This window comes from Phalangium opilio, unplaced genomic scaffold, assembly GCF_054372755.1.
Source record: "Phalangium opilio isolate 3A_F unplaced genomic scaffold, DU_Popi_V2 ptg000024l_1, whole genome shotgun sequence".
NCBI lineage: Eukaryota > Metazoa > Arthropoda > Arachnida > Opiliones > Phalangiidae > Phalangium > Phalangium opilio.
Genome location: NW_028324155.1, coordinates 5,101,027 through 5,113,169, shown reverse-complemented (window position 1 = coordinate 5,113,169; position 12,143 = coordinate 5,101,027). Strand labels below are relative to the sequence as shown.

The 12,143-nt window shown below is 37.8% G+C and overlaps 2 protein-coding genes across 7 annotated transcripts in view; both read right to left on the bottom strand.

Annotated features, from left to right (window-relative positions):
* LOC149692373 (uncharacterized) overlaps positions 1-8,615 on the bottom strand; it is a 40,345-nt gene extending 31,730 nt beyond the window's left edge. For 2 of the 5 annotated variants that reach the window (XM_089868096.1, XM_089868097.1), the window contains exons 1-2: positions 8,020-8,597; positions 7,299-7,652 (exon numbers count right to left, since the gene is read on the bottom strand). In XM_089868096.1, the coding sequence (XP_089724222.1) occupies positions 7,299-7,390 (92 nt within the window). In that variant the 5' untranslated portion in view covers positions 7,391-7,652; positions 8,020-8,597. Of the gene's footprint in view, positions 1-7,298; positions 7,653-8,019 lie in introns of all 5 variants that reach the window. The other 3 variants (XM_089868099.1, XM_089868100.1, XM_089868098.1) reach the window with 2 other exon arrangements.
* A 142-nt stretch (positions 8,616-8,757) lies between these two features.
* On the bottom strand, positions 8,758-11,283 carry LOC149692372 (ribitol 5-phosphate transferase FKRP). Of its 2 annotated transcripts, XM_089868102.1 has the most exons (3): positions 11,129-11,283; positions 10,132-11,050; positions 8,758-9,823 (listed from the first exon to the last, which is right to left on the bottom strand). In XM_089868102.1, the coding sequence occupies exons 2-3, from the start codon at positions 10,963-10,965 to the stop codon at positions 9,032-9,034; spliced, it is 1,626 nt and encodes a 541-aa protein (XP_089724228.1). In that variant the 5' UTR covers positions 10,966-11,050; positions 11,129-11,283; the 3' UTR covers positions 8,758-9,031. The 2 variants fall into 2 exon arrangements, with proteins under 2 accessions (XP_089724228.1, XP_089724229.1); XM_089868103.1 differs by lacking the exon at positions 11,129-11,283 and having other exon boundaries at positions 10,132-11,087.
* Positions 11,284-12,143: the final 860 nt, after the last annotated feature.

Below are 12,143 nucleotides of genomic sequence, written 5' to 3'. Positions count from 1 at the left end.
CCGGAGCTACGAGCCTCCAAAATAGGGTCAAATGCTTTTCCTATAGAAGGGTTTGTTTGTTCACGTTTTGCTTAATTACTTGGAATGTATTTTCGATCAAAAATTAGAACATATTTGTAGTGCAGTGGTTATCACATCCGCCTTACTCCCGGAAGGCCACAGGTTCGAAACCGCGAAGAATTTTTTTTTTCGCTTGGGATATGTAAAGACTTTTATAATTATCCGAACATTTGTGTCAAGGTCACATTATTTACATCCCCGTATCTCTGGTAGAACCAAAGTTCCGAGCCTCCAAAATTTAGTCTAATGCATTTCCTATAGAGGGGTTTGTTTCTTTACGTTTTGCTTAAGTACTCGGCCCGTGTTTGTCGTAGCCCAAAGTTTTTAGTATGGTTAGATGGGGGACAAATTGCACTATAACATACTCAAAGGAAATCCCCGTATGTCTACTAGAACCAGAGTTACGAGCTTCCAAAGTTGGGTCAAATGCTTTTCCTATAGAGGGGTTTGTTTCTTTACGTTTTGCTTAAGTACTCGGCCCCTGTTTGTCGTAGCCCAAAGTGTTTAGTATGGTTAGATGGGGGACAAATTGCACTATAACATACTCAAAGGACATCCCCGTATCTCTACTAGAACCAGAGTTACAAGCCTCCAAAATTGGGTCTAATGCTATTCCTATGGAAGGAGTTGTTTGTTTATTTTTTCCTTAATTACTCAGCCTGTATTCTCGGTCACCCATAATAACCTATCTGTAGTACAGTGGTTATCACATCCGCCTCAATCCCGGAAGGCCGCAGGTTCGTAACCGCGAAGTTTTTTTTTTTTTCGCTTGGGATATGTAAAGACCTTTATAATTATCCGAACATTTGTGTCAAGGTCACATTATTTACATCCCCGTATCTCTGGTAGAACCAAAGTTCCGAGCCTCCAAAATTTAGTCTAATGCATTTCCAGTAGAGGGGTTAGTTTCTTTACGTTTTGCTTAAGTACTCGGCCCCTGTTTGTCGTAGCCCAAAGTTTTTAGTATGGTTAGATGGGGGACAAATTGCACTATAACATACTCAAAGGACATCCCCGTTTGTCTACTAGAACCAGAGTTACGAGCTTCCAAAGTTGGGTCAAATGCTTTTCCTATGGAGGGGTTGTTTGTTTACGTTTTGCTTAATTACTTGGCCCCTGTGTGTCGTAGCCCAAAGTTTTTAGTATGGTTAGATGGGGGACGAATTGCACTACAACTTGCTCAAAGGACATCCCCGTATCTCTACTAGAACCGGAGCTACGAGCCTCCAAAATAGGGTCAAATGCTTTTCCTATAGAAGGGTTTGTTTGTTCACGTTTTGCTTAATTACTTGGACATGTATTTTCGATCAAAATTTAGAACATATTTGTAGTGCAGTGGTTATCACATCCGCCTCACTCCCGGAAGGCCACAGGTTCGAAACCGCGAAGTATTTTTTTTTTTTCGCTTGGGATATGTAAAGACTTTTATAATTATCCGAACATTTGTGTCAAGGTCATATTATTTACATCCCCGTATCTCTGGTAGAACCAAAGTTCCGAGCCTCCAAAATTTAGTCTAATGCTTTTCCTATGGAGGGGTTGTTTGTTTACGTTTTGCTTAATTACTCGGCCCCTGTTTGTCGTAGCCCAAAGTTTTTAGTATGGTTAGATGGGGGACAAATTGCACTATAACATACTCAAAGGACATCCCCGTATGTCTACTAGAACCAGAGTTACGAGCTTCCAAAGTTGGGTGAAATGCTTTTCCTATGGAGGGGTTGTTTGTTTACGTTTTGCTTAATTACTCGGCCCCTGTTTGTCGTAGCCCAAAGTTTTTAGTATGGTTAGATGGGGGACAAATTGCACTAGAACATACTCAAAGGACATCCCCGTATCTCTACTAGAACCAGAGTTACAAGCCTCCAAAATTGGGTCTAATGCTATTCCTATGGAAGGAGTTGTTTGTTTATTTTTTCCTTAATTACTCAGCCTGTATTCTCGGTCACCGATAATAACCTATCTGTAGTACAGTGGTTATCACATCCGCCTCAATCCCGGAAGGCCACAGGTTCGTAACCGCGAAGTTTTTTTTTTTTTCGCTTGGGATATGTAAAGACCTTTATAATTATCCGAACATTTGTGTCAAGGTCACATTATTTACATCCCCGTATCTCTGGTAGAACCAAAGTTCCGAGCCTCCAAAATTTAGTCTAATGCATTTCCTATAGAGGGGTTTGTTTCTTTACGTTTTGCTTAAGTAGTCGGCCCCTGTTTGTCGTAGCCCAAAGTTTTTAGTATGGTTAGATGGGGGACAAATTGCACTATAACATACTCAAAGGACATCCCCGTATCTCTACTAGAACCAGAGTTACAAGCCTCCAAAATTGGGTCTAATGCTATTCCTATGGAAGGAGTTGTTTGTTTATTTTTTCCTTAATTACTCAGCCTGTATTCTCGGTCACCGATAATAACCTATCTGTAGTACAGTGGTTATCACATCCGCCTCAATCCCGGAAGGCCACAGGTTCGTAACCGCGAAGTTTTTTTTTTTTTCGCTTGGGATATGTAAAGACCTTTATAATTATCCGAACATTTGTGTCAAGGTCACATTATTTACATCCCCGTATCTCTGGTAGAACCAAAGTTCCGAGCCTCCAAAATTTAGTCTAATGCATTTCCTATAGAGGGGTTTGTTTCTTTACGTTTTGCTTAAGTAGTCGGCCCCTGTTTGTCGTAGCCCAAAGTTTTTAGTATGGTTAGATGGGGGACAAATTGCACTATGACATACTCAAAGGACATCCCCGTATGTCTACTAGAACCAGAGTTACGAGCTTCCAAAGTTGGGTCAAATGCTTTTCCTATGGAGGGGTTGTTTGTTTACGTTTTGCTTAATTACTTGGCCCCTGTGTGTCGTAGCCCAAAGTTTTTAGTATGGTTAGATGGGGGACGAATTGCACTACAACTTGCTCAAAGGACATCCCCGTATCTCTACTAGAACCGGAGCTACGAGCCTCCAAAATAGGGTCAAATGCTTTTCCTATAGAAGGGTTTGTTTGTTCACGTTTTGCTTAATTACTTGGAATGTATTTTCGATCAAAAATTAGAACATATTTGTAGTGCAGTGGTTATCACATCCGCCTTACTCCCGGAAGGCCACAGGTTCGAAACCGCGAAGAATTTTTTTTTTTCGCTTGGGATATGTAAAGACTTTTATAATTATCCGAACATTTGTGTCAAGGTCACATTATTTACATCCCCGTATCTCTGGTAGAACCAAAGTTCCGAGCCTCCAAAATTTAGTCTAATGCATTTCCTATAGAGGGGTTTGTTTCTTTACGTTTTGCTTAAGTACTCGGCCCCTGTTTGTCGTAGCCCAAAGTGTTTAGTATGGTTAGATGGGGGACAAATTGCACTATAACATACTCAAAGGACATCCCCGTATCTCTACTAGAACCAGAGTTACGAGCTTCCAAAGTTGGGTCAAATGCTTTTCCTATGGAGGGGTTGTTTGTTTACGTTTTGCTTAAGTACTCGACCCCTGTTTGTCGTAGCCCTAAGTTTTTAGTATGGTTAGATGGGGGACAAATTGCACTATAACATACTCAATGGACATCCCCGTATCTCTACTAGAACCAGAGTTACGAGCTTCCAAAGTTGGGTCAAATGCTTTTTCTATGGAGGGGTTGTTTGTTTACGTTTTGCTAAATTACTTGGCCCCTGTTTGTCGTAGCCCAAAGTTTTTAGTATGGTTAGATGGGGGACAAATTGCACTATAACATACTCAAAGGACATCCCCGTAACTCTACTAGAACCAGAGTTACGAGCTTCCAAAGTTGGGTCAAATGCTTTTCCTATAGAAGGGTTTGTTTGTTCACGTTTTGCTTAATTACTTGGACATGTATTTTCGATCAAAAATTAGAACATATTTGTAGTGCAGTGGTTATCACATCCGCCTCACTCCCGGAAGGCCACAGGTTCGAAACCGCGAAGTATTTTTTTTTTTTCGCTTGGGATATGTAAAGACTTTTATAATTATCCGAACATTTGTGTCAAGGTCATATTATTTACATCCCCGTATCTCTGGTAGAACCAAAGTTCCGAGCCTCCAAAATTTAGTCTAATGCTTTTCCTATGGAGGGGTTGTTTGTTTACGTTTTGCTTAATTACTCGGCCCCTGTTTGTCGTAGCCCAAAGTTTTTAGTATGGTTAGATGGGGGACAAATTGCACTATAACATACTCAAAGGACATCCCCGTATCTCTACTAGAACCAGAGTTACAAGCCTCCAAAATTGGGTCTAATGCTATTCCTATGGAAGGAGTTGATTGTTTATTTTTTCCTTAATTACTCAGCCTGTATTCTCGGTCACCCATAATAACCTATCTGTAGTACAGTGGTTATCACATCCGCCTCAATCCCGGAAGGCCACAGGTTCGTAACCGCGAAGTTTTTTTTTTTTTTTCGCTTGGGATATGTAAAGACCTTTATAATTATCCGAACATTTGTGTCAAGGTCACATTATTTACATCCCCGTATCTCTGGTAGAACCAGAGTTCCGAGCCTCCAAAATTTAGTCTAATGCATTTCCTATAGAGGGGTTTGTTTCTTTACGTTTTGCTTAAGTACTCGGCCCGTGTTTGTCGTAGCCCAAAGTTTTTAGTATGGTTAGATGGGGGACAAATTGCACTATAACATACTCAAAGGACATCCCCGTATCTCTACTAGAACCAGAGTTACAAGCCTCCAAAATTGGGTCTAATGCTATTCCTATGGAAGGAGTTGTTTGTTTATTTTTTCCTTAATTACTCAGCCTGTATTCTCGGTCACCGATAATAACCTATCTGTAGTACAGTGGTTATCACATCCGCCTCAATCCCGGAAGGCCGCAGGTTCGTAACCGCGAAGTTTTTTTTTTTTTCGCTTGGGATATGTAAAGACCTTTATAATTATCCGAACATTTGTGTCAAGGTCACATTATTTACATCCCCGTATCTCTGGTAGAACCAAAGTTCCGAGCCTCCAAAAATTTTGTCTAATGCATTTCCTATAGAGGGGTTTGTTTCTTTACGTTTTGCTTAAGTACTCGGCCCCTGTTTGTCGTAGCCCAAAGTTTTTAGTATGGTTAGATGGGGGACAAATTGCACTATAACATACTCAAAGGACATCCCCGTAACTCTACTAGAACCAGAGTTACGAGCCTCCAAAATTGGGTCTAATGCTATTCCTATGGAAGGAGTTGTTTGTTTTTTTTTCCTTAATTACTAGCCTGCATTCTCGGTCACCCATAATAACCTATCTGTAGTACAGTGGTTATCACATCCGCCTCAATCCCGGAAGGCCACATGTTCGTAACCGCGAAGTTTTTTTTTTTCCGCTTGGGATATGTAAAGACCTTTATAATTATCCGAACATTTGTGTCAAGGTCACATTATTTACATCCCCGTATCTCTGGTAGAACCAAAGTTCCGAGCCTCCAAAATTTAGTCTAATGCATTTCCTATAGAGGGGTTTGTTTCTTTACGTTTTGCTTAAGTACTCGACCCCTGTTTGTCGTAGCCCTAAGTTTTTAGTATGGTTAGATGGGGGACAAATTGCACTATGACATACTCAAAGGACATCCCCGTATCTCTACTAGAACCAGAGTTACGAGCTTCCAAAGTCGGGTCAAATGCTTTTCCTATGGAGGGGTTGTTTGTTTACGTTTTGCTTAATTACTTGGCCCCTGTGTGTCGTAGCCCAAAGTTTTTAGTATGGTTAGATGGGGGACGAATTGCACTACAACTTGCTCAAAGGACATCGCCGTATCTCTTCTAGAACCGGAGTTACGAGCCTCCAAAATTGGGTCAAATGCTTTTCCTATAGAGGGGTTTGTTTGTTCACGTTTTGCTTAATTACTTGGTCATGTATTTTCGACCAAAAATTAGAACAAATCTGTAGTGCAGTGGTTATCACATCCGTCTCAATCCCGGAAGGCCACAGGTTCGTAACCGCGAAGTTTTTTTTATTTTTCGCTTGGGATATGTAAAGACCTTTATAATTATCCGAACATTTGTGTCAAGGTCACATTATTTACATCCCCGTATCTCTGGTAGAACCAAAGTTCCGAGCCTCCAAAAATTTAGTCTAATGCATTTCCTATAGAGGGGTTTGTTTCTTTACGTTTTGCTTAAGTACTCGGCCCCTGTTTGTCGTAGCCCAAAGTTTTTAGTATGGTTAGATGGGGGACAAATTGCACTATAACATACTCAAAGGACATCCCCGTATCTCTACTAGAACCGGAGTTACGAGCCTCCAAAATTGGGTCAAATGCTTTTCCTATAGAGGGGTTTGTTTGTTCACGTTTTGCTTAATTACTTGGGCATGTATTTTCGATCAAAAATTAGAACAAATCTGTAGTGCAGTGGTTATCACATCCGCCTCACTCCCGGAAGGCCACAGGTTCGAAACCGCGAAGTATTTTTTTTTCGCTTGGGATATGTAAAGACTTTAATAATTATCCGAACATTTGTGTCAAGGTCACATTATTTACATCCCCGTATCTCTGGTAGAACCAGAGTTCCGAGCCTCCAAAATTTAGTCTAATGCATTTCCTATAGAGGGGTTTGTTTGTTCACGTTTTGCTTAAGTGTGTTTTTCTTCGAGTTATTTACTTCTGCGAACGTTTTTACTCGAACTAGAAAAATATTTACGATATAATATTTTTTGAAGTTTTTCACGCTGCTTGGGAGGAATTATTACACGGATTTAAAGGAAACTTTTGATGAAAAATAAACAAAATTGAAAGGGGGTTTACTTTAAACTTTTCCTTGTAGTGAAATTAATAATTTGTCCTTGAATAGTTGAACATGTAATAAAGTGATAATGCTATACTCCTTATCATAAATTCGATTTAAATTGATTTAGAGAGGAAGTGTGGCAGATAGAAAGAAGTGCTACGATACAAGTATATGGAATTTCTTCATTCGATATCAATATATCAACATTTTTATTATTTTCAACTATCGTGGTAAACTTAAGGGCCTCCTGTATTCCACTAACGTTCTTGTTTTAACTCCAATTTAAACACGACTATTTTTAAAATTATTTCGAACAATAAAAAACAGTTAGCATATAGACTATGTTGATAGAAATTGGCAAGGGTTTTGCCTTTCAGAGTATTGCGTATAGACAGTTTTCAACGCGTTCGAAGGTTTGTTACGATTTCGTCGAAACTAAGCTAATATTAGAAGAACTACAAAGTTGGTAACCTCTTACTGATCCCGCCCAAAAAGTGTAGAAGAAAAAGATGGAATAACTCACCTTTTTTTGAATATGGATGGAATATTATTCTCGGAGAGTGAGCTTCGTAAGGTGTTTGATCCCAAGGCGGAATTTCCCAGTTGTCCCCACATTGTTTAAGATTTAATTTGTCCCACTTTGTCTCGATTCGGCTTCACTTTCAGAAATTTAGTGTTTATTGTTCGGGTTACGATGCCATAAGGATAAGTTTGCTTTTTATCATCCCCTCTCGCCACATTCCCGTTTTTATCTAATTTTTTTTTTTTTTTGAGGTCCATAATCTTCTTGTACAATAATGTACGGTTCTCACTTCGATAAGAACGAGTAGTTTCAAATATACCAACATTTATCAAGCTCCAGCAACCCATGCATTATCTATAGTAATATATAAAAAGTATTTTTTTTTCTTTTTGAGGGAAAACAAAATGTCAAATTAAGGATTAAATAGGGGAAAAGGAAACGTTGACTACTCGATTAATGAATAATATATTCGATTTAAAAGGATGTGATGTATCGAAAATGCAATCGATACATTCTGACATTGATTTTTTATGTTTCTTTGCAACCAAAGTATGTGTTACAAGTGTAGTACTGAGAAAGAGTGTGTTTGAAAAGAATAAAGAGCAAACGTAGAATGCGAATGCGATAGTAAATTTGCAAAACACTTTTCCAGATGTTCCAAGAAAGAGAAGCAGACTAACCCCACTAAAATTAATAAAATATAGTATTTTTAACAGCTTACATTAATGTTGAAATAATTCCCAACTTGTTCACTATTTTCAATCATTTTGCGATAAATTTTATCAATAAAATTGATAAAAAGTAATTAAAATAATAACCCGACACGCGTAAATCGATATTTAAGAACTTATAACCGACAAGGACACGATCAGCACCCATGGTTTGAGCCGTTGCCTACGTTAATCAAGGCCTGTGCGCGGCGCCGATTTTTATTTTTATTTTGGCAATTTAAGTTGCCAAATTCTCTCACCTGAGGCGCTATTAGCTGGACCTGAGGCGCTAATAGCTGAACCTAAATAATTTGAAATGTTCATTTTCTCGCGCTTGGAATTTGAAATGTTCATTTTCTCGCGCGTAGAATTTTAAATACTCATTTTCGCGCGCGTTTCGGCCCAGCTATCAATGAAATCTCGCGCTAAAATAGGGAGAAAATAAGAAGTCGCGTTTCTTAAAAGTCCCCCCTCTCGAAGCCACCGCGCACAGGCCTTGATTAACGTAGGCAACGTTTGAACTTTGAAACTAGGCTTAGCACTTAGCAGCCACCCCGGTATGACCTTTCAAAAACGCGCGCCTTAGGAAGCGCCACGGCATGGAGTAACTTTATCGGAGTGATAATAAAAGATGCTAAGGAAGAGCATCATTTGGTTTCCCGTAATATTACTCCATGGTGTGGTGTAAACTCCCGCCAAATTTCAAATTTGAAGAAAAAAACGGATCTAAATTTAAATAAACTGAAATCTTTAGGCAAATGATTTAATTTTTTTTAATAAAATTACAGGTACTTGATTTATATAAAAAAATTGGCACTACAGTATATGAATATTATTAAAATAGGTAACATTTATACATAGAGCTTGACAAATGCAAATATTAAGCCTAGTTTCACAAGATTGTGAAATTTCCACTACTGATATGGAATTTTAAGAGGCGGTTTTTTTCCTTTAATCTGAATAAATATCAGTAAATTGTTAAAATTAAATGCTTTATTTGGAATTAAAATATTATTTAATTATCTAAGAAAATGGAAACTTCAAAATATGAGCAGCAGGATATTCTGGCTTTTCAATAACCTTTTTCCCGAATTTGAGTTCCAAAAAATCTCTGATATTATTAGGGGCAGAAACATAAATCCCCATAAATTTAATTGTAGTTAAAGGCATTAAAAAATGCTCTGGAAATTCCGTATCTTGTTTATGATTCATAAACCAAGTATCTTTAGTCATGACTCTATCTTTGGAGTAAAATGGGAAGAGATCAACGTGCAAGTGGTTTGTGGTGCTAAATTGTACCCGAAAAAAGTCGCCCTCTTTTGCTTTTTCCCAAACAAATCCTTTTGTATCAACTATAGATTGTTTTTGCGCATTTTTCAACCATTCACACTTATCAATATCATCTCTATAAATTCCAAAATCAACATCATAGTCCCATGGAATGATATCTTCGTATCTAGCTGCTCCTAGTAGACTACCTCCTTCTAACCAATACCTCATACCACATTTTTCTAAGATTCTAACAACGTGTCGAGTAGTTTCTCTTAAATGTTCCAAGCAACAAGGAGGTGTCCATCGATTTTCAAACAAATATTCTGGCATATCATTGACTATGGTTCCAAAACATCTTTGACTCTCTTTGGTGCAACCATACCAAGTAGTTTCACCATTTTCGTCTACAACTTTTTTGATTCCAAGTTCGTTAAAAAATTGGCTTTGTCTAACATGTGACAAGGAATCTTTTTTCCATTTTTTATGACCATCAGTGAATAAAGTTTCGCCAGATAGGAATAAAACAGTATCCATGATATTGGCCTTATAGTGAAAATATACACAATGAAGCAATTAGTTTCCCCTAATTATCTATTAACCTAATTAGCCTTATTCCTGATCAGCGCCACCTACCCATAGCGGCGACTTTGAGAACTACTGTAAGCGGCAAGCCAATCAGATGTCGCTAAAATCTGGTGACGTCACTGACTGGCACTCTCGGGTCTTACCAAAAATGACGTCACCAGATTTTAGCGACATCTGATTGGCTTGCCGCTTACAGTAGTTCTCAAAGTCGCCGCTATGGGTAGATGGCGCTGTTCAGGAATAAGGCTAATTAAGGATTTATATACCTTCAATCCTCTAAGAGCTGTTTGAATGAAGAAGTTCTCCGGGAAAGGTCTTGACCAGGGTTGACTTAGACTTTGCAATAATTTAAATGACAATACTACAACGTGACTTCCTTCTAAGAAGTTGCACACGTTGCTTGGTTTTTTTAAGTTTTCATAAGTGAGTGTCCATTTTAATAAATCTACATCTACATTTAAGCACTTTCCCTTTCCCCCCGCCACTTTGGACGCTACTATTTTAGTATTTTTATCCTCCAATTTTGCCAGCATCTTAGAAATTTGAATAGCTGAAGATAATCTGGCCGAATCAGGCCAAAAAACTAGGTATTTTGTCTTTACAAAATTCTCAGGTTGTGACATCAATTTTGATTTAGTAGGATCAGGTTTCAAACTGACAAGTTTGATATTTTTTAGAGGTTTCTCAGAGAGCTTATCAAAATTTAAAGGAGGGTATGGCTTGATATCAGTTATGATGAGTATAGACACATTTGGAAGAATGTGAAGAATTGATTTCAAACTATCAAGGATATCATGTTCAAAGGTTTCAAACTCTCTAATTACTATGGTGACATGCTCCTCTAAAAGCTTTATTAGGTTTGGGGAGGATGAGTTTTCCAAAGCAAAATTAACTTGAGATAATCTTAACTCCGTTTTAGAATTGTGACTGCCGGAATAACCCTTAAAAAATCCACTATAATAACTAGGATTTCCAATTTCGTCATCCAAATCGTTTGAACATTTACATTTTGGGTCCAAACGAGGTAACATATAAAATAAGGCTAAGAGATTCGTTAAAATAACTAAAAAGGAAACGGTTTTCCAAGTTTTTAATCGCATTTCATTGACTTCATAAGCTAAGCCTTGGTCTTTCAACACCCATTCTTAATCTTAGGACTTCACGGTTTTTTGATCCAAAGACAACCTTCGTGTAACAAATGTTATTACGTGTAAAGAAAGTCTTCACATAGCCTAATAATATGAAATAATTAAAAATACAAACCTTTAATTAAATATAAGGGGAATTAATAATTAAACCATAGTCGGCATATCCCTTATATGAAGTTTTGAAATAGCAGACGCTTGGCTCGGACCAATTAGGGTGAAGATTTTTTAGGAATTTTTAATTTTTCCGAAAAGAGGAAGAGGAAGTGGTGGTTGGAATTAATCATTGAGTTTATCACACGATGGTGTCGCCATCTGGAAGCCTAGATAAGAAATGTATAAATACATGTATTCTTCAAATTAGTCAAATTTCCCGCCTTTTCTTTTAGTTCCGTTGGTTGCACCAGGATGGCACCACAAGCGCGTGATATAGTTAATTGGGTCCTATTCCTTTATTGGGGTACGTGGGACTCCCACGGTGGGAGTGGGACGCTTTTGAAAACATCGGGATGGACGGACAGCTACCAAGTTTATCACGCGATAGTGTCGCCATCTCGAAGCCTAGATAAGAAATGTATAAATTCATGTATTCTTGAAATCAGTCAAATTTCCCGCCTTTTCTTTTAGTTCCCTTGGTTGCACCGGGATGGCGCCACAAGCGCGTGATATAGTTAATTGCCTCTCTTATATCCTAGCGGACGAAAGGCCACTCTAGCGGTACTTCTTTCAACTCAATGGAAATATTAATAAATTAATATAAACTATCCTCTGAAATAAATTTAAAACAAAATCTTTAATCACACTGATTTATACACATGGGGAATACCTTTTCCTTTTTTTTTTCAACAAATTTGGAAAAAAATATTATTTATTATCAATTGAGAGATAATAAAATTAATAACAGTTAAATAATGCATGAATTTATCCTTTTTTTTTTAATTAAAAAAGGTGATGTCATAAAGAAAAGCATCAGATTAGACTTCATATGGTTATTGACTGAGTTAATTAATTAATTAAGTTAAAGCAAGGACCCCATTTTGTTTGTTAGGTTAGGGAGTACCATAAGAAATACAATGAAATAGCATTATTTATTTATTTACTAAATTTTAGTAATTAATTACTTAATAATTAAT

Bases quoted from the DNA above. Each gene is read 5' to 3' on its own strand.
- LOC149692372 (XM_089868102.1), bottom strand. From the start codon at position 10,965: ATGCGATTAAAAACTTGGAAAACCGTTTCCTTTTTAGTTATTTTAACG. The intron at 9,824-10,131 runs GTATATAAATCC...TTTCACTATAAG, and splicing joins CAGCTCTTAGAGGATTGAAG to GCCAATATCATGGATACTGT.